At 42.2% G+C, this 22,540-nt stretch overlaps 1 protein-coding gene and 1 long non-coding RNA gene across 2 annotated transcripts; one reads left to right on the forward strand and one right to left on the reverse strand.

Moving 5' to 3' along the window:
- Positions 1-2,389: 2,389 nt before the first annotated feature.
- Positions 2,390-21,784, reverse strand: E2F7 (E2F transcription factor 7). Its single transcript, XM_079303637.1, has 13 exons — positions 21,693-21,784; positions 21,447-21,527; positions 18,668-18,943; positions 16,573-16,741; positions 13,918-14,199; positions 13,088-13,246; positions 11,897-12,034; positions 10,874-11,068; positions 10,143-10,227; positions 9,003-9,513; positions 7,875-8,142; positions 6,263-6,678; positions 2,390-5,039 (listed from the first exon to the last, which is right to left on the reverse strand). Exons 2-13 carry the CDS (start codon positions 21,525-21,527, stop codon positions 4,863-4,865), a joined length of 2,757 nt encoding a protein of 918 aa, XP_079159763.1. The 5' UTR covers positions 21,693-21,784; the 3' UTR covers positions 2,390-4,862.
- LOC306801026 lies at positions 17,274-21,027 on the forward strand. Its single transcript, XR_013773961.1, has 3 exons — positions 17,274-17,381; positions 18,575-18,645; positions 20,491-21,027. It is a non-coding gene; the product is annotated as an uncharacterized lncRNA (long non-coding RNA).
- Positions 21,785-22,540: the final 756 nt, after the last annotated feature.

Genomic DNA, 22,540 nt, shown 5'->3' on the forward strand with positions numbered 1-22,540 from the left:
CACATCCAAGATGAGAAATACCCAGCCAGAGGGAGGAGAAAGGTGTACAAGCCTGGCCTCACATTCAGGGCCAAAATGAGAATTCATTTATTTGGAAAATGCAGTAAAATTGAGGAGCTCCAGCTGAGGCAGAAGGTTTTGTCTCCTAGGAGGTCTGGTGATATCAGACTTGGCAGTCCCAGCATTTTGTGAACAAGCAATGCAGCCTTTTGCCACCCACAAACAAAGTTACCATGGCCTGCAAGGGGAATGGGGGAAGGCTTCATGCTCTCAGAACTTAAGCTGGTGTTGACTGACATGATTAGAATTCACTTCATCACTCTAGGAGACCTTGGAGAAAGTGCTTGAAAAAAATATCCTAAATTCTCATCGCATTTCTGGTGCAACAAATGAATCTGGAAAGAATCTGGACACTAATACTTCCTGCACACATGGATCTTCTCAGACAATCACAGTCAGCATGGCTTGAATTTGCCTCAGTAGTGTGTGAAGTCTTTCTTTTCACTCCTTTACATCCCAAAATATTATATTTTAAATTTTTAAGCAGGCCATGGAGCCTGGCTAAGGAACTCTAGACTGGAAGAAGAAAACATTGCCATGACCCAAGCACCTCTAAGGACATCCTCCTTGTTGACCAAGGCAGCTGGACCTGCTTCCCTGGACATGGGAGAGCAGGCTTTGCTTGCTGCCCCTTGAAGGCTTCTCTTTTGCTTGCCTTTGGCTGGGTTTGCCTTCCAGCACCATGGGGTGGCTCTCCCAGCTGACTCTGAGCTGCCCAGCCCAGGCTGGGAAGCACTATGCTCACCCACAATGGTACTGCTTGTTAATTTCCCCTTTTCAGAGAGAACTCAATCAGACAGAGTTGGTTGTGCTCTATTTTTTCTTCAAAATCAGGAAGTTTTAAGAGCACCAGTGAGGACAAGAGCTGTTGGAAGATTCAGCCATGCTCCTCCTCAAGGAAGTGATGGCCATGGTCCCATCAGTGCAGCTGGATAGGGTTAGAGCTTGTGATTCTTATAGTGTATTTAATCTTATTAAACTTCTAATTTTTCCTGTAGCAATTGAAAGGGAAAGGTAATTATTGTTGGAGTAGCAGGTCAGAAAAAGTCCAATAAAAACACTGAGTGAGCTGCTGAGTTTTGAGCATCTGAACCATTTGCAACTCAGTCATTTTGAAGCTGTTGGTGACATGGGACATTAACTCACTTTTATTTAATCACAAGGAGGGGTAAGGTGCCAATACAGGGCTTGCTGAAATCAATAGTGAACCTGCCATTGGTTTTAATGGGAGCAAACTCAGGTTTGGGTTGAGCTGTCTGATGTGTGTGGTTAGGGAAGGGCAGGAGAGAGGGAAGTGGAAGCCACAGGTCTGGGGCTGTGTTGAGCACTTGCTCTTTCCAAGCAGCTGGTGGTTCTAAGGGTGCAAAGCAGGCACCAGCCCCTGGGGTGTCTGTGTCTGCAGTCGGGCAGGCAGTGCTGCCATCCTGTGGGGAGCAGGACCGAGGGATGGCTGCAGGACACAGGGGCCAGCAGGAGACCCAGGCAGGGTCTGGGCAGCCCCTCAGCCCTGCTGGCTGGGCTCCCATCGTGGCCCGATGAGGATCACCTCACATGGCTCTGAGCCAGGGCCACCCAGCCTTGCCCTGGTCTGCTCCAGGACTTTAAGAAGCCAATTTACACTGCACTGCAACTGTTGTTGTGCCTGAACAGCTGGGTGGGAGTTGTGCCCATGCTGCATGCCATAGCTGGATGCTGGAACCACTGGGACAAGCTGTTATTCTCTGCTAGTCCTCCAGTGCTCACATGTCCTCACCTGGACATGTAATACAGGAATATTTCTTTTCAAGGGTGTCCTTGAAAGTCTTCCATACTGAAATCACAGCCTCAGTTTTAATTTCATTTTTTTTTTTATTCTGTAAACATTTAATATTTTGCTAAAAGATAGTATAAAAAAAATATTCAACTCAACAGTGTGATTGGAGTAAAGCTATATGCAGACAGATAAACAGATAGCTAGAGAGCATGAAAAGCAGGACATCTAATCACTGAAGAACAGTTATAAACAGCAATAAAATTAATATCTATATTAAACTAGCAGTGCAAAAAAACAAACTGGAAGCAGCTTTACATTAAAAATACAGCTTTTTAAATACAGAAATAGCACCAATTTACACAAGACAATCAGAAATGTAAACGTGGCAGATAGATTCAAGTATAAGTTATATGCTCAGCCTCCTCACCAACTGACTTGGGATAGAAAGGTTTCACAAACCCTGCAGAACTTCCTGGGTATGCACTTTGCCTCAGTGCAAATACAAATTCTGCTTTTCCAAAGCTACTTTGCTGAAGAGTTGTTCCTAGTTTATTTAAATTCATAGCTTTCAGTGAAGGTAAAGATAGGAAAGGTAAACCCATTCCCTCTTGACAACCAACTGCTCCCCCTTACCAGTCTAGTTCGGGTACAGAACGAAGCTGCCCAACTGCTTCAGTGATCTCACTCTATTTTAGTGAGAATTTTGCATTGACAAAATCAAGACAGCTTATCAACATCCTTTTTCTCCTAGGCTCAAAATCTGCTTTCTCAACCATGACTCACTGAAGAGGGAGTCAATCCTCATTTCCAGACATGCTATATTTACAGAAACTCAAAAACTGTAAGCAGAAAATGGAAAATCCATTTTCACTCCCTGCATTTTCAAGTATAGTTAAGTTAGTTATGGCACACAATAACATCACTGACAAAGAAAGGCAATTTTGGTGATGATGCTTCAACTGGAGCAGAGAGCCAATATTAGCTCTAATTCTCCTCCCTGCTCCCAGCTGCCATTTCACTAAAAGGTTGCAGTGTACTAGAGGGAGAGAGAAGAGACAAGGTTTGGAGAATCAGCACTCACCATTTTCCCTGAAACCCCAGCAGCCTGTTCCTGCCCTGGCAGCAAAACATGCACGCCAGCAGAAGTGCAGGAGCAACACTGTGCTAGTTACACATTGCTTTTCAAAGCAAAATTAATCTAAGTGGGTGTGTAAGAAGAAATAACTCAGAAGAAAAAACTGTAAACTTTCATAACTGTAGTGTCATTAAAATATAAAAAAAGTTAGCAGTCTGAGGATGTCTCTTTACCACCCCTGAAATTTCCTATGATAATTCTGATACAGATTTTCTTTCAATCAGGGCTAACCAAGCCCTCTCAAAAACCTGTTACTGGTCTATTTAAGAGAAGGCTGCATTACTCAAACTCTCAGCTTCACTAAAATGCTTTCTTAAATTTCACTTTCATTATAAAAATAAGAAGCCTTCATCAAATCCCCAGCCTGAAAGTCTTAACCACCCTTGCCTAACAAATAACACATCCAAGAGTGCATCAACCCTTGGAAAATCAATATCAGTACCAAAGGGAGAGCTGATCATGCTGGCCTTACATTTGCTAAGTCCAGGCTAAGGTGATGTCAATAGCAACACTTTCTGTCTTTTGAACAGGAGACTACACAAGTTTAATTGCAGTTTGCTACATTAGTGAAAACATACCCAAACATAAGAGCATTAGCTCTTAAAATTATGTCCTATACTGACAGTAGCACCATCCATATTTGAGCACTCTGAATGTGAATTGTTAGGACTTTTCTTCCTCATTATTTTCTCCTAGATAATTGTTATTAATTTTTTATATTAATTTAAAACTCAAGACTCCTTCTCTTTTCAACTTCTTTTTCTGGTTTAGATATATAAGATCTCCCTTGTCTTCCCAACACTCTCAAATGCACTATTAACTAGTCACAAAATTCCTGTAAGTAAAGAGTTAGGCACTTAAGTAGATATCCCTTAAGTACACTTAAGTAAACAGCTAAGTAGGCACTTAGTAGACTCAGGTTAGACTGAATCTAATAATGAGTGATGTTAATGACTTATCAGCATTCCTTGGTCATAAAGTCTAGACTGGATATTTAAACAGGAGATGACATCTTAGCACAGTCCTCTCAGTGGTTTGTCATTCTCAAATCACTTTGTCAAATCTGTTGAACGATTTAGGTTTTGTATTCTTTACATCTAAATTGCATATTTTGCTCAAAGGAAAAAAAGAGAAAACCAACCAACCCAAGGACTAATACAGTTCATTAACACAACTATAAAAATGTTAACATTCACAGTTATTTTGGTCTTAATATTTTTCACACGTATACATTCAATCATACTGTGTTATTATCAGGTTTTTCTAACCACAAGTGCTGGGCAAATTGTACAACAACCAAGTGACATTCAAGTAATCCTACCCTGAGAAAATCTGTTATTCTGAAACTGCAAAAATCCCTTTTTGCACTAATCCCACTCTAACACACACAATAAAAAGCAAGAGGCTGCACTGCAGAGGCAGGATTTGACAGATTGGAATCATGGAAGCAGTTGCTCTCACAATTGCAAAAGTGTATCATTTTCACCACAGATTTACTCAGGGTATGTAGAGTTCATGCAAATGAAATGCTTACCCCAGATAAGTGCTAGACATCTCACTTAAAACCATGAATAAAGAACCCCTGGGGGCTCCAAAAGAATCTGTTTGCATCTCCTCACAGAAATAGAGTTTTCCAAATTAAAATCACAATTACAATTTGATGCCCACAAGGCTGTGTGAAGCCCAGAATGTGAATTCAAATCAGTAGTGAAGGGACAATTCAGTAAAAGGATTTCTGTACCAAGGGTGATTTTGCAGAAGATGGCTAACAGAACCAGTGGGTGAATGGATAGTGGGGAAGCGTGCCAAAAGGGGTGACATTTTAACGTGCTCCTCTTGCCAGGTAAGAGCTGGTTCTCTTGTAATTGATGCAGGGTCCCAGGACAATCTGCCCACCCCTTGCAAAGAGCAGAATTAGTCAGGGCTGGTACTAGAGATTTCCAGTCTCCTCTGCACAGAGCTGGCATTTCTGGTCTGGGTGCCTTCATTTTTCTTCCATGCCACAGGGTCTCCAAGACTTCCAGGAGTTTTGAAAAATGCCTCATGATGTGCAGGACGAATATTCTTGGGAGTGAGAGGAGCTGATGAAGGCTATTTGTGAAAGAAAAAAACAAAAAACAAACCCAAAGTGATTCAGCAGGATTATCTCAAAGCCTACACACAAGCAGGCAAACAGAGGACACCTGGGAGACATTAATCCCTGTACTCTGCTACTAGGGGTCACACACCCTTTCAGGAGTGCCATGTGAAAAGCTATGGGCTTTGTCCCTGCTTTTCATTCTGGAACTGGATGCCAGAACATCACTGCTGGAAGATGAATGCCTTTATCTCATTTCCAACTTAAATTTTTTCATGATTAGTTCACAGTCATTTGTTCTTATGCCAGTCATGTACTTTAGCTCAGCTGGCTCTTTTTCTTCCATGATGTTTTACTCACTTTTGGTACTTGTTATCATGAAGAGAAATCAAAAATTAGTCTTCTAAACCCAGTCCATTTCTAAGTTCCACTCTACTGTAGCCTCCAATGTTCGTATCTGATTGGTTGCCAACCAGCCTCTTATTACCGCCTTTTTCTAAGCTCAAAGATGATAAAGCAATGTTTATAATGCTTCCAAAGGTTTGACCTATTTGTCACTGCATTAGACAATAGGCAAACAAATCACAGATTTACAAATATAAGCTGAATTAGTGCCAAAATGTCACTGCTAATAGTTGTAAAGACCCAGGTAACACATTGTGGCATGACTGTTTTATTTCACTCACTGTATTTCAGATAAATGAGTCCTCCTTTTAAATTTCTGATTTTTATCCAAAAAATCTGGTACTATGGTAGATTTAAAAAATATCATTATACAAAAAGATCAACAGTCTCCAAGAATAATTGTTTTCATTCAGCTCTGATGTTGCTATTACTTTTCCATTACATAGTGAAGAGAAATCAGAACAGGACTGAGGGGATAACCCAGGACACTACTACCTGAAAAAGTGTTGCAGCCAGCTGACTCCTGAATTCTAACACATAATTGTCCTGTCCTCCTAATGTTTTTCTGTAACCACTGCATAGCACACAATGGCATTTTCAGATGGTGGAAAAGACCTTAGATTGCTGGGGTATTTTAGAGTTTCTGTAAGTTATAAAACCACTTCACTGTTCAGGACTAAATGTGCTGGGCTATGACCTCAACAGTGCCCCATACTCTGGGCACACACCAGCCAAGTGGAAGACACCAGCTCTCGGCGTGACAGCTCGGCACTGACACAGAGGCACCTGGCACAGCTCTTTCATCCCCACCCCTGTTCACTTTCCCCCTTACCTGCTGCAGCTTCAGAAGGGTCACTGGGTGTCCCATACACACAGGGGAGTCCAGCTTAACAGCGCTGCAGGATCTTGTAAGCACAGGACTCAGGTGCAGAGCGGGGTGAGCCGGCTGCTGTGGATCCGCCGAAGGGGCGGCTGAGACCTTGGGGGTGACAACGGCCGTGCTGCTTCTGAACACAGGGGTGGCTGATGCCAGGCTGGACACACTGAAATTCGTGGAGGCAGCAGCTGAGAAGGAGCTGTCGGGAACTGGGGAAAGAGGACTGGTGAATGGGACGAGAGGGAAGGAAGCCAGGGCTGCTGATGGCACCATGACACAGGGTACGCTTAGAGAAGGCATCTGGTTTGCACCCAGGCTGATGGCACCAGGGGCTTGGTTTGCAGAGAACAGGAAATTGAAACTGCTTAATCCTAAACCAAAGAGAGAAAAAACAAACCATTAATAAACTCGAAAAAGGGAATTAAACTACTGTAACTTTATCCAGAATAAGAAAAAAGCGTGACAATAAAGAAAAGTCTGCCTAGGAAGTAAACTATGACAAAAATAACAAAAAATTAGGATGAAAACTATCACAAACCTCTGAATCGTCTGTCCAGCACCCTTTCCTTATCTTCCTCCATTTCCCTTCCTACTTGTCTATTCACTGTACCTGCATCCATTTACTTTGGCCATATGAAGTGCCAACCACAGCCCTTGCTGTTTTCTGCTTCTAACTTCAATTACAAGCAACATCCTGGCTAAACAAACTCCTTTTCTTCGCTAATCATCCTCTGCTATATGAAAACAAATACATTACTTTTAGTGAGGAAAAAAAACCCCAGACAAACCAAACCAATGGGAGACACCCACAAAGATATATCACAGAGGCATTAATTTTACTGAGAACAGCTGGACTACTGTGTTGAAGCAGAAGCTGCTCTGACTCTCAGTTTGTCTGACCTTCGAAAACACCCAGATCACCATTTTTAAACTGAGCATCTTCAGTCTAAGTGAAATGCCACAGACCCCACTCCATGTCATGAGTGAATCAAAGACTAAGGCAGTGAAATATGCCACATGTCCTATTCCCACAAAGCAGTCACCCACTGCACACAAACACAGGCATAAAACATGGTGGATATGAAATTCCACTGTAGTATTTTCAGCTGCTTCCTCTAGATCCCCACAGTGTCATACAAGCAGGGCTGGCTACATTCCCAGCGCCTTTGGTTTCAGGGGTTATACTGATAATGCATGTTACAAGACAGTACAAAGTTTGAAGGTGATGAAATTCATACACTCAGGGGATGCTACTGTTCTATATTGGCCAGCTTACTGCCAAATCCAGCTCCTTTGAGTTCTGAATAAACGGTGGTTTTTGCTGCACATAATTCTCATGCAAACCCCACACTGTTCAATGCTATTAATGTTTGGGAACCTCAGAAAAATGCCTCTTTTCAGAGGAGCAACAGTTCACATTGAGTCAAGAGATTTCAGAGTTACTAAACTACTACAGAAAACTGCTGGTTTTTTTATGTTAAGCATTCACCTATTTGTAGGACTTAGTATTTGCTCACTGAACAGATACAGAGGTTTGGGTGCCTCTAGATCTCATGGCTGTCCTTACCAGCAGTAGGCTGAACATAAAGATACTGTGGCTGGAAAGGTTGATTGGCATTTTCTTTAGAGATGTGCTCATTTCCTGGAGGGGGATCATCGGGAACTTTTTTCTGAGATTGTTTTCCTTGCTCCTGACAATCTAAAGGCTTAGTAGACTCCTTGTTTGCTGTCTCTGGAGCAGCAGGACTTGCAAGATCAAGATGATTTGTTTGTAGATGTACAGCAGCTGAACAGTCACTTCCTGGGGAAGATTCTGCCTTGGGTGACTCAGGTTTCTAAGCAAAAACAAAAGTGGAAATGAAGAAACTGAAATAAAACAGTGCAATATCTCTCATGCACCTTGCTCATGCATCTGTGTAACAGAGCAGCACAAACCTGATTAGCACATCACCAAGTTAAACATTTTGTTTGAGGGTTTGAAGAATCATATTAGTGATACTTAAACCCTGTGCCCTTTACTATAGTTCACATTCAGTACTTGGATATACTACATAAGAAACAGCTGATCTCCGGGATTACTTTTCTATTGATAAGGAAAAACACTTGTTTCAAATGGTTTATATTCAATATTCAAATGGCTTATATGACATAGTCTTGAGCCTGACCCTTCTGTCAGTATTTAAGAGAATTCTGAGATAACTATCCATCACCTTCCTCATCATCATCTTTCTCTCACCAGCCTACTGTGGGCCTCAGAGAGAGGGACTCAGGCTGGAGAGTAGGGGGAAAAGAACAAATCACATTTGCTATAGCTCAGTGAAGTAAGCAATGCTACTGCTGTCTGGGAAAGCCCAAGCTAACAGGGCAAGATGAGATATAATAATTACATTGATTTCTTCCCCTCTGACCCACTGTTTTGCTGAATAAAATGATCAGGATGCTAATTCCAAAGAATAACTGAGTTTCACATCACTATGCAAAGCAATCTAAGCCCATTTTCCCATGATAGTGTGAAAACATCTCCCAGTTAATGCTTATACTTCCTGACACAGCCCACTTGCAAGTTTATTAACATGGAGGCAGCATTTTTATCTCTCAAGAGCAGTGTATGAATTTTCCCTTCTGAAAAAACTGTCTTAGGCAAAAATCTTTCCTTACTATGAGACAGCCTAAGCAATAATGAAATTCACTTTACCTTGGGTACTACAAGTGAGAGGGGCAGATCCCTGTGCTCCAATGTCTGCTTTTTAGCAGCTGGCTCTTCATCATCTCCAGGTGCAGCGGGCGATGAGCACTTTTGGGAGCTGCGTTTTTGGCAGACAGTGGGAGCCTGAGCTTCTGCACTCCTGCTTCCCAGGTCTCCTGCAGTGGGTAGGGGCTCACTCATGTTATTTTCCTGAAGGCCACCACACAACATAAAAAGGGAGGAAGAAGGGAAGCACAGGAAGGGCTGGTTGGGGAGCAGGGTAGGTTTTCCATTTTCTGTTTTGGAGGCTGGTGGCATGGAAGGGTTTGAAGCCTGGCTGCTGATGCCAACTGGTAGTGAGAAACTTGGCACATCGGCCTGAACCACAGGGAAAACTGCCTGAGGCAATGGGTTAACACAAAAATCAGAGTCCCCAGGAACTGAAAGAAGGGAGACTGGTAAGGTTATGTTGGACTTCTTCGCTGAACTTAGTACTGTTTCAGTGTCACAAGCTTCATTCCTAAAAAACAAAACACAACAAATCAAAACAAAACAAATCAAACAATAATGAGAAGAGGAAAAACATTTATTCCAAAACGAAATCCCTATTTTATCCTTAGAAGCAAAGATATGTATATTTGGACATAAATGTGGGAAAAACCCCACCCTCAAACAACAATTTTTACACAGTTTGGAAGAGTCACTTCTTATCACTTCTAATTACACAGAAGCAGAGTTCTCAGGTTTTTGCTGGACCAATACTGCTTTTGGCTGCACTAGTTAATCATTCACAAATGAATTTAAACTGGAATAGGTGTACAGAAGACATATGAGAGACAGAAATGCCCTTCCATGGAATCATAATTTGCTCAACCTACCCAGACAATAGGCCAAAGGATGCAGGAATTACATATGAACAGATATGACAGAAAGAACTACTGAAGAAAAACACCAACATTAGAACAAATACAGATGGGTGTAAAATGACCATGAAAAAAAAAAATGCTATGCTGACATCTATCAGTATTAAAATTGTAATAATGAGACTTCATGGCATTTTTTTATCTCAGTCTCATCAATGGAATCTATCCTTAAACTAAATATGACAAGCACAAAGCTGCAACTGGACAAGAGTTAAGACCAACCTACCCAGTATCTTCCTCTATTTTCTGCCTGCAGACAGCTGCCAGATTTATCATTTTGGAGGAATTTTTATCTGAATTCACACTACAGGCTGAAAGAACAAAGAGGCATTCAATTAATCACAGATAGGTTTACCAAGCATATTTTGATACTGGCCGTATAAAATAATTGCTATAATATTTCAGTCCTGACACATTTTTATAACATCCACTAATCACCTACAGTCAGAACCTGCAAGACACTCAGAACTTTGAGTCCTACTGAAGTTCAACATCATCATTTCCTATAAGAGGAAACTGTGAAAAGCCCTGTAATTACATTATCTTTCTTAAGAACTATCCATTAGATTGTTACAGTACATTTCACTACTTTAGAAACCATAAAATAAAGCAAGCATTTTGCGGCTAAAGAATTTTTCTTAATCAAGTTTCCACAGAAGAAGAAACTCTAGTATAGTTGCAGTTAGTACAGAACAGAAACATTTACCTGCAGAAAATAAAACTGCAGATTAAACTGCAGTATGGCCTAGTATACCTAATGTAACTTCAGGCATTTAACCAGAGTTTCTAAATCGGATGTTTCATTATCACATACACAGCAGAAATGTAGGAACATTCTAAGAGTAATTCACATATTTAATTATGGTGATTCACCCCATCAAGTGCCTTAAATTGATGCATGCCCTCATTTGGGCAGGTCCAGTGGAACAGAAAAGAACATGCTTCATGAGTAGTTACCTTGCCTCTCTTGATGTGGGCTGTTAGGCTCAGAACTGACTTTCCTTTTGGTTGCTTCACAAGGCTGTGCACTGTTAAAGGAAGCGTGACGTGTAAACCTCTGCTTTCCAGCAGTGCTGGTCTGGTACGGGGCACAGGCTCCTCTCTGTGTCTCTGGCAGAGGATTTGATGCTGGGCTATGCCCTCTCAGATCATCTGTAGGGACATAATTTTGTACAACAGTCCTTCAGGCAACACAGCTTATCATTTAGGCTTCTGTCATATTACCAAACTTGGTGATAAGGGAAGAGGCAACCTCTATTATCTCAAACCTCACAACACTGAAACAAACCTAGAACTCAGTAAGCACCAACAGACATGGTAAGGGCTTCCTTCCTATCCATTCTGTAGCAGCTGCAGCAACTACATCCTAGTGTGCTAGCCAGGAGGTGAAATGGTACTAAGACAGTATTTACATTATCCTTCACTTTTATTTGTTCCTGGCACTGTCCTGATGCAAATATCAAAGCAAAAGGGCTTCCCTTTGCTCTGGCTTCTAGCCAAGGAACATCAGCTTACAGAGATGCTCTATCCCACCACCTTACAAGAGTAGAGACAAAAAAAAAACCAAAGCTTTTTGTAAAAAGGGCCATGTAGAAGAAACAGCCCTGCTTTACCTTGTTACATCGTCTTACAAAACAAATAATTCACTGTATAATTATTATGGAATTACCAAAATTCTGCAACCTAGACCATCTGTGGACCCAGATTTGAAGACATCAGTGCTATTTGCTATTGCTCTATAATGCATACAGTTATCTAAGTCAGTGTAAATATACCTACAAGACTCCTTCAACATTCCTCCACAGACCCAGATTTTGGGCATGAAGTTTAACAAGGGCAAATGTTGAGCTGGCAGCAATTAATAATCACAGGGTACCCACTAAACGCTGAGCCATTCTTTACACACAGAAAGCAACCTTTTATCACTTGGGAAGGGACTGTAAAAGCAAAAAGAAAATAAATGCAAGCTGCACAAGTTACCAGTATTTTCAGGGAATTCCACAGGCCCAATCCACTTGAAAGCTGGTTTGCGTCCTCGCTCCTCTGTGACATGGACTTTCTTGATCAAGCCTAGGCTGGTGAGAACGTTGGCAATATCATACAGTCTTCGTACCTTTGCTAACAAGAGAGGGCAGGAGGAGATAAGAGCCAGATTTACTATGCATATAGAACATATTTATGTGCTAACTTCATTCCAGACTATCACCATGGCTTTCATAGATGAGGTGGGCAAAATCAAATTGGGATGGACATAGGCCACCTCCCATGACTTAGGCCTCCCATGAAGCCTGACATGCCAGGTCCCACCTGATTGTTACTGCTACTTCATAGCTTAGCTGCTCAGCTCTAAACTCATCTACCTCATTTTGATGGATACAGGTGATTACATCATCAAATTGCCCAGAAAAAGCAACTACCTTCATGTGGGTAAAGAGAAGTTGGAGGAAAGAGGCACAAGAGTGCACAGCTGATCACAAGAGGACACATATTTATAATTTCTAAAAATGTTATATAGAAAAATCTTTGTGACTCCAGTAAATAACATCTTTGAGCTGACTATGATACCCACATATTTTCCAGCTAAATTCCTCACATTTCTTCTTATATTTGGAGTAGAATTTCAAGACTGAAGTGCAAGTACTTTATTTTAAAAGTACTTTAAAAGACTTAAAAGTCTTTATCTCAGAAGACTTATTTACTAATGCTAAGTTTTCCCATGTTATCCAAGCAATTGAAGTAGTAATCGTCACTAACTGCATACAAACTGCCATCCAGCTGTAAAAGAGTTCTGGGGTAAAAAAGAGAAGGAACATATTTCTGCAGAGAGAAAATTCATTCCATTAAATTAAACAACATGTTTCAGTTCTGAAACATCATCCAGAGCAGTACAGGAAAGAGGGTTTACGTATGAAAAAAAAAAATCAACAACAACAAGAAGAAATTTTCTTCTGAAGCTCTACTTGGGAGATAATTGTCAGTGACTCTTCCCCACAACAAGCTCTGTTTTCACAAATATGCATTTGCAATGAAAAAAACCCCAGAACACTTCCAGGAAAAGATGCACAAATTGCTTTTGCTGTTACATACTGGTGTCTGTTTGGTGTCAGTCCAAACATGCCCCATTTTCTCTACTCACTGTCTGATTGATTTGCCTTTCATTAGCCATCTTACTTTTAAATTTGCTGTGGTCCACTGTATCCTGGGTTTCTTCTATCAATATCTTTGCTGCGATGTCCAGAGTGACTATCTTGGTCTTGGAGACAAGGAACAGCATGACAAACTTTTGGCTCATAATCCGCAATGACTTGTCCTTTCTGCTGTTTGCAGATGCTGTGAAACAAATAATAACCCAGCCTCTTAGCATATGTCATCCATCACAGCCAGAAAACTAGTAAGAACATTTTTCACACACAAAATAAGTAAAGCATTTTCTTGCCAGAAAGCAGAAATTTATTGAAAGGCAGCAAATGCCTTTCAATGCAAATGACAAAACTGATTAATACAGACAGGAGTCTCTCTCTTCAAAGGGCAGTAAAAATTCAAACTTGCAGAAATAGCTTTTAGCAAGTGAAATTTCAAAGCTGATTCTATGTTACATTACACAGTTTTGTGCCACTATAATTTTGTGACTCTAAAGGACTTTGAAACTTAAAACCATTTTGTGTTATATGGGCAACATGCAAAGAGCAGACAAATAAAGATGGTGCTTTCTGTCAGAACAAAACATTTACTGTCAGATACAGGTGGGGAAAGAACTGGATTGTCCAGTAGAACTTCCTGCCAGTCTGTAGGATAGAGAGAAAAATCTTGGGCCTTGGGACCTATGTTAGGGACAGAATAGAAGGAAGAATTCTGTACCTTCCATGGTAAATTCAGCACCTTTTTGCAAAGGATAATTTTTATTATTTAATTTAAAAGCAAAGCAAGGGGAAAAGTGACATAGTAAACTGAAGAAAGAGACTTGTGTCTGTCTATCATCACACATTTAGTAATCATCTTACCAGAAACACAATCTGGTTCTGAAAAATCCAGTAATGTTCTGTCTTGAGAATCTGGAATAATTGCCTTTTTCCGTTCTCCAAATTTGTACTCTAAGTCCTGCTCCCTGTGCTGGGAGGTCATTAACTCTCCATACTGCAGCTCTCCTGCATCCTGAAGCATTTTCAGAGTTTGGCTGAGGTTGTGCCGGCCATGCCAGCAGTATTGATTCTTGGCCACACGACTGACCAACTGCAGCGACTCCAGGACGTTCACGATATCGTAAATTCGTCTCCGCTCAACTCCTGTTTGGGAAGTGGGGAGGAACAGACAAGACATAAATTCTCATCTTAGTTCAGTAGAAGCAAAGAGAACAGGTTGTGCTCTAATAGACATTTTCAATGTTCATGTGGACACCTTCTATTAGATACATCTATATCTGCACACTGAAAATCAGACTTATGCATGGCCAGCTTCACAGTATCCTGCTCTTTGTTCATTTTCCTAACTTCCAGCCCAGCCATGGCTTAATGTCAAAGCACCTACACTGTGTTTAGAACTGACTGCAGCCTGCCAGACCTATTCACTCAGACCTACTTGAACTGCCTCAGGGTTTTCAGAGCACTTTGGCCCTTCCTTACAGAGCTTCAACACTCAGACACACACCTGTACACAAGCCTGTGTGTAAGAGAGGGAAGAAAAGAGTCTGCCACAGCAGAGAGATAAAAGCCCCTCAGACAGGAACCAGGGGGAGTGCAGTCCTTCACCCGCATTTACAGTGAGACAATTACTTTTACTTGCTAATCAAGTACCAAGTAAAGGGGCATCAAAAGCTCCACAAGGTGCAGAGTGGTGTAGAATGACACCTACTGCTCCTAAACACAACAGAAACGAATCATCAGTGCTGGTTGAGTCTGCACCTATGGGAAATTTATGAAATATGTCCAATTTGAGTTCAGCCTGACTTATGTGAGCAAGGTTGGGAACTGAATATGAACATGTTGGTGGCATGCTCTCTGTACTAAATGCTTGTATCCAGTGCTACTTGAAGCATGGCTGTAATATGCAACACAATGTAATATACACTGGTGGCTGCATCTGCACCAAAAATCTTCTAACAGTTACCATCAGCTGAGCAGAACAAATGCTAATTAGGATAACAGGTTTTGAGAACTTCCCTCTGGGAGGCAAGGCTGTAATGTACCTGTTTACCCATCTGGAGAATAGGGATAATACTTACCACCCTCAAACACATATTGAGTGAAACAATTCATGAGCATTTCCAAGTGTGTGAAGAATTTGGAGTGAAACATAATTCAGAAAAACAAGAGTGCTACACATGTTCTGATGTCTGTCAGGCACCAACAGTACAGCCATCTTCCATGGACAAAGTGATGTACATTTTCAGCAAAAGCTGTATCACAGACATCATTTGTTACACTGAGAGCAGCAACATCAGCAGGGGGTAATTTTGTGGTCACTGAAGCAAGTGGATACAAGCAAGGAAGGGAAAACCAAAGGGAAGACAACCAAAGACAACTTTCTGGGAGTTAAAATTTCCAACAATAAGTTTTAGAAGAAAGCTTCCGTTATTTAGGAAAGTGAGGTAATGCCACTCCCAACAAAGAACAGAGCACTATTCATGTTCAGTTGAACAAGGTTAGAGCATGAGCATCTCATGTAAACACATAAAGGAGTAACTGCAGAATCTAAAATAACAATTAATTTTAAAAGACTTAAGCTGTATTCTATCTTATTTCTAATTCACTCTATCAAAGCAAATAAATGGGTATTACAAGGCCTTTCTTAACAGAGTCACAGAAGACATCATTCATCTATTACTTTTCTTCCCAAAACAAATTTCATTTTTGCTACATCTTTTCTTTTCCTTTTAGGTGTAAATACAATATTTATTTAGTTTAACTCCAATTTTATTAAGCCCTTCCTAGCTAAGAAACAACCTCTCCAAGGACTCAGATATTTTTGTTAATAATGTGTCCTGGCTGAGTCCTCTCTCCCAAGTTTTATTACTTTTCGCAGGTATTTCATTAATTTTTTAACTAAAACCAAACTTAACAGCAGAACCGGCAAATGAGCTACTCAAAACCCTCTTGTCACCTCAACACAAAACATCTTCTCATGGTGCTCTTGCAGTTCTCCCAGTACCTGCCTGTCACAAGGTGATATTTAAAGCTAAGGTAATCTTGATGAACCATGGATAGCAGAAGATATGATGTCACACATGTTTAGAAGTCAGGGAGTAAACACAACAGATCTCCTATACATACCAGTTTGCAATCATTTCCCCAAAGGTTTCATTTTGATAAATTTATTGTCTATAAGTCCTCCTTCAGAGGGTTTAAATTCTAACTCCTTCAGTGTTCAACAAACTGAATATTTAAGAAAGCAAGAGAATTGGTAAACAGCTGGAATCAAGATGTGTCTAGTAAAAAGTGCAGAAAGTCAGAAAGTAGATTTCAAAATGGTCGTGCTACCAAACAACAAAGTCATTGAAGAATATCAGGCATTTCAAACTCTTGATTAGTATGATTAGAAGAGCATCCAGACCCTGGGAAAGGCAGATCTTGAATGTAGTCTGTTAGAATATGATCTTTGGAAGGCCCACCTGTTAGGTTACCCCAGGTGATCAGTTACCCCAGTTCTGCAGGTATACATACCAAGAATTGAAGCCACTTCATCCAAAGAAATGGTAGTTTTCTCTGTTGACAATGGATAATTTGGATAGCGAGCTAGAAACTTTTGGCACAAGAGTCCTAAGCTTTTCTGTTTTCTGCTGGGTCTCTGCTTTTCAAATTCATCAACCGTGCTGTCATCTACTATATCATACTGTTAAAAAATAAATGTTAACCCTTTAGTGCAGAGCTTTTCAAAGCAAGACATAGTCAAGTGAGACATATTTCAGATGTTACCAATATTTAAGATCAGATGTTCTAATTAAAAAAAACCAACATGGACTCCTTGAAAGCATAGAGCACTTGGATAACATAATTGCAAGCTCTTCTTATTTCATCATACAAGATACCTACAGAAAAATTCTTATCTGTGCAATCATGAAACAGTGGTCATGCATGAGGAAAAAAAACCAGTGAGATCAACACCCAAGCCTAGCAGATGGTAAGATTATACTTGGAAAGAGTATTTCTTTTTGAAAGTAGGAAGAATATGCTCTCAGACACTTCTGGATCTAATAAACTGGGAGATGCAGAAGCCATCAAGAAGTTTCTGCAATATCTTTTTACTGACTTTTACAGTGACTCTATAACTTTAAGAAACTGGTGATTGAGGAAGGGGTGGGGGCACTTTGCTCAGAAATTATAAAAGGTACTACTCAGTCTTTGAACCTTAAATTTAGTCAAGGTGTTGGCTTAAGTAATTCTGTAAGATGGCCTGAAGTGGTCTTTTTCACCCTGCAGTGGGAAAATAAATAGAAACCAGCAAAACTGTGGTGGCAAGAATGTAAGAAGAGGTATGTTTATTTATCACAAAACAAGAATTATGGAGGAATATTTTGCATTGGTAACTCTGGGGTTTTCTTCTGTGTTATGAAAAGAAGTCTTGCCCTCAGGCAAGGGAAAGCTGAAGGTGGTGGTAGCTGTTGAAACCTATGTTTCCTTGCTTATGGGATCTTAAACAGTCCTTTGCTAGTTTGTAACTAAGTAACCTTGTGGCAGGCTGGTGCTCTGATAGAATTGTTTTATATGGTATGGAAACAGCAGTATTTTTATTCTAAAACTTCTACTTCTTTTGAATGCTATCTTTCTAAGTGGAGAAATTTATTAAAGCTTTACTAATTAGAAAATATTTGAACTCTTTATAGTTGCCACCCAAAAATGCTGTGTGATCTTAGTGGGCTTGGAGTGGTAATGAACTAGCCTTAAATGTCAACTATTTTTTACCTACTGGACACCATGTTTGGAATGATCTTTAAAGAGCTGTTTGCTTTGTTATGACTATGAAAACTGCAGAATTTTCTACACTACTGTTACTACTGCAGTTGCTGTAAAAACTACACTTCTAGAGTGATGTGTACCTATGAAATGATGCTTCTCAGTAGAAGGACCCAGAACTATTTTCCTATTGCTGAAATCACCAGGGAAGCATATCCTACAAGAAAATCAGGAGAGGAAAAGCAGTGGTTGGAACAAAAGAAAAAAAAAAAAAAAAAAAGCATGAAGGAGGAAAACCATAATGATGCTTACTACAATCTGATGTCATTCTCTCCGAGGACAGGGGTCAACTCCTGCATTGCCTGAGTTTTGTGAAGTAGAAATGTTAATGTTTCGCATTGTTCTGACCACTGGTTTGGGGGCAGGGGCGGAAAGTGTCAAAAAAAAGTTTCAGCGGGCCATTTTGCAGGACAATTGCAGATGAGGTCTAAGATTTGGAAAGTATACATTTTGTCAAATTTATTTTTGAAAAGGATGCTTGTTTAAAACAGATCTGGCAATTTTCTTTGTAATGTGGTTCAAAAGTACTTCAGTTAGGAAAATCAAACATTTAAGCTCTACTTCCTTCACTGTCCTTTTAAGTAATATTCAGGCTCTTGAAGGGATCTCAGGTCAATTACTTGTAAGACAGTTACTTTTAAAGTCTTACTGCTCAGCCAGTGCTGTGTAGGCAGCTGTCCTTGGGGTCTTACAATTCTGTATCTTTCCTTAGAGAGCAAAGAACCAGTTAGAAGAAAACTGAGGAGCAACTTACTAAAGGTCTGAATCCTATCTGAATATAAGGTAATTGTGTTTTGAGTCTCACCTGTAATGAATCAGGCGTGTCACTCTGCTCACTGTTTTCTATGGGTCTGAAGAGCTCTTTCTTCTTTTCCCTGTCCCTCATGTCAGGACTAGCAGCACTAACAAGAATCTTCAGGTTAGCAGTAGGAGTCCAGGGATCAGGCTGAGGTCTGTCGATGATCTTAACAGGTGTAATTGGATTTCTTTCTGGTGTGCAGCCTTTTTGCTTCGATAAATCAATTGGTTCATTCTTAATGGGAGTCTTTGGGGCCATCCTGGATCGATCAAATATGTTTTCCTGTTAAAAACAAAGTTTTTTAGACACAAGAGGGAAAAAAAACATTCCATCAATCAATTTCATGATTTTTATGAAGGTAATTTTACTGACTTGTGCCTTGGCACTCATCGCTATATTTAGCACAGCTCTTCTGCCTTTGTTGGGAATGTTAACACATTCTATGTGCTGCTGTACTGGAGGAAGTGTATTTGAGATACTGCCTTGAAATACAGAACCTGAGGTCAACCAATACAACCTGCTGCCTATAAGGCTTTTAAGCTCTGACTGCTATTTCAAGTCAGCATTGCCACAAACATAAATCACCAAATCACAGGGAAACTGACATCATACACTGGTCACATTACACTTAGCAGAAAAGCAGAGCTCTGTTTGAAAGGTCCTCATGCTGGGGATGCGGCTCAAACTCACAAAATGTCAAATTAAAGGGGATGTAACCTCACATGCAAGCAAGGCAAGTTTTGCGTCTTCAATTTCTGCTGCTCAAAGCAACCAAGAAATAACCATAACTGTTCCTTGGCTACAGCTAAGAGCTGCTAGGAGGGAAAGTCTACTTCATCAGCTGATTTTTATCATTTCCTGAATGAAGCTCATCTCCTTCCAGTCCCTAGCTGTGATCAAAATTTTCATATTTCATCTATGGATCCCTTTCTCTTACTGCAAGAATTATCACTACAGATGAATTTACTTCAAGGGACCAACTGAAGGAAGCATTATTGATATCCTTGATATAATGTATTTAATTTTGTGCTGTAAGAAATCCAATTAAGAAATTGAATAAAAGCCTGAAACAAAATTTGAATTTATATTGGATTACCACAAGAACTTTCTCAAGTTTTGCCTTTAAGTTGGAGTAATTTAACTATTCTGTAGCTGAAATATATTTAAATAGGTGATCTTAAAGGTCTTTGAAACATGCACAGTCTAGCTGGAAAGCAGAAAAAAGTTCTAATAACAACTGAAACTGGTTTTCACTAGGAGCAGTTTTGTAGCATTCAGACTGGAAGTAAATTTGGCACATCAAAAGGACTGTGCTCTGAGCACTCATGAAGAACTCTATACATTCACCTATGAATTACCCAAAAGGATGCAATAAATACATATCTTTTTTTTTTTTTACAACTAACAGTCAGCCAGTTATAACTTACTACACTGTGATAAACTGGGGTCAATTTAGAGGCCATGGTATTTCTTGGAATATATATTCATATAGTGTTGGCACTCAGTATTTTCTTGCAATTTCATGTTTGGCAGCAAATCAACCCTTAAGTAATGCAGAAAGTCTATCTTCCCCTAAAGTTCCTGTTCATTATGGCTGGTGGTAATGGAACTGCAGTGAGGGCAGCTGAAGCAACCTGCTGTTTCAGTACGTCAGATCATCATGTTTGTGTAAACATCACAATGAAAAAAGTAGTGGCTCTACATGAAAAGTATATGACTATGCCCTTTCAAATCTTTATTTCCTGCTATCAGATCTTTATTTTCTACTATCATAATTACCTACTAAGGTAAGAAATACTTTTACCCTCTCTCCCTTTTCTTTTTTCCAGTAGCTGAAACATTCTGTGAAGTCCTATCTGTATTGCACAAAACCGCAAAGGCAGTTGGTAGAAGTGTGAAATAGAGGACAGGAAAGGCCAGCTTGATGAACTTAGTATGTAAGCAGTAATTGAAACAAATCGCTGTCATAAGAGCAGCAGAATCTGACAAGAAGTGTGTGAATTTTGGAGGACTCAGATTGAGTATGGACAACAGGCCATGAAATGTATCTAGTTCAGGAGACATTACAGAGCAAGGTTATGCCCAAGGCTATCTACATATGCCCTCCTGGCTGGTGAAGTAGTAGGGAAACAATGAGCTTGTTCCCTGTGAGTGGCCCTGCTTAGCCTCTTGACTGGAGAACACCACTCCATGAATATAGACCAGAAGGCAAGCCCAGTGGACATGTCCATCAGCGTGCTCAAACTATGCTAAATAACAGAACTGTACTAATTCTGTGCCAGGTCAGGCCTGGTAGTTCTTACCTTTAAACCCATGAGTCTCTACAACAGCCCTCTCCACCTTACCACATGGCAGCCATTGGGATACTTGGGATCACTCTGGGAGTTATACTCAGGTAAAAGCTAAACGGTGTTCCCGGTGTGTAGTACCAGGGTGCAATCGCTTCACTTACTGACAAGGCTGGCATGACTCAGGCTTCTTACACTGGATTAGTTATCTCAAGGGCAGCGCTGGACATCCCTGTGCTCCAAGTGCTCACAGGTAAGATGCTGCTGCACAGACCAGCAGGGCAGAGCAGGTCCGAAGGGCAGCACCTCAAACGGGAGCCACAGCAGCACGACCCGGAGCCCGACCCCCTTCCAAGCCCGCGGCTGGCGGCCCTGCACTGGCGGGGCAGCGGCTCTGTGGCGCCCACCGCTCTCCCTCTCTCCCTCCCTCTCCTCCTCGCGCTGGCTCCGGACAAGGCGTGCAGGGAACCGGGGCCCCCCGCCGCCCCCCCGCTCACCTTCTGGGCCGCCTCGGCGCGGCCCCGCCGCCCCGGCCGGGCGCTCGCCAGGTCCCGCAGCGCCAGGACGCTCACCTCCATCTGCAAAGCGAGAAGGCGCTCTTAGCCCGGCTCTTAAGAGGAGCCGCTCCCGTCCCCGCAGGGACGCGCGGCTGCTCGGGGCAGCGTTCCCGGGGAGGGAGGGCCGGAGGGAGAGGGACGGAGGGCAGGGAGGGGCGGGAGGCTCGGCGGGCTCCGCGCCCTCACCGCGGCCGGGGCCGGGGCGCGCGGGGGGCGCGCGGCTCTGCCGCTCCCGCCAGACGCCCTCAGACATCGCTTTACAATCCGGCCAATCAGGCGCGGCCGCCGGGGAGCCCCTGCCGCTCCGCCGGCCAATCAGCGCGCGGGCGGGCGGCGCGCGGCAGCGGGCGCGCGGGACGGGGCTCCCGCCCGCGCGGAGCCGTTTCGCTCCTTTTCTTGGCGCTGCCCGCCCTCCCTCGCGCGCGCTTCCCGCCGCCGCCGCGCCGGGCGGGAAAGGCGGGCGGTGCCGCGCCGAACGGCCGCCGGCAGGGATCCCTCCGGCACGGGCCCTGCCGCCCTCCCGGACCCCGGCAGCAGGGCTGAGGCACCGGCAGCGGCAGCGGCTACCGCCCCGCTCGCCCGGACACTCGTAGGAAACGCGGTGCCCGCGCCGGGGCAGCGCCGCCCGGGCGTGGGTCGAGCGGCGCCGCAGCCCGGGCAGCTCGGACGGCCGTGTCATGCTCCGCGCACGGCCTGCAGCGAGACTGCTGCCGGCAAGGTGGGGACGGCAGACGCCATGGGGAGAGCCTGCACTTCCCGCTTTTCCCTGAGACTCTGCTCTGTGGCTTTCCCTCCTTCGGCACCTCGTTACATACCGAGATAAAGGAGGAGCTGGAAGGGAGCCTTGCCCAAAGTTAGCAAACCAAATCCCGGCGGCCCGTGGATGAGATTTTAGTTGTACCTGTTGAGACTGTAGAGATACAGTCTTGCAAAAAGAGGAGAAATTGTCAAAATCATAGCTTTCTGCAGTGCAGAATACTTCGGTCACGAAAGTAATTGCTCTAAGCTTGAGATCCTTTCTGGAGAAATTTGCT

The sequence above is a fragment of the Erithacus rubecula genome, assembly GCF_903797595.1.
Source record: "Erithacus rubecula genome assembly, chromosome: 4".
NCBI lineage: Eukaryota > Metazoa > Chordata > Aves > Passeriformes > Muscicapidae > Erithacus > Erithacus rubecula.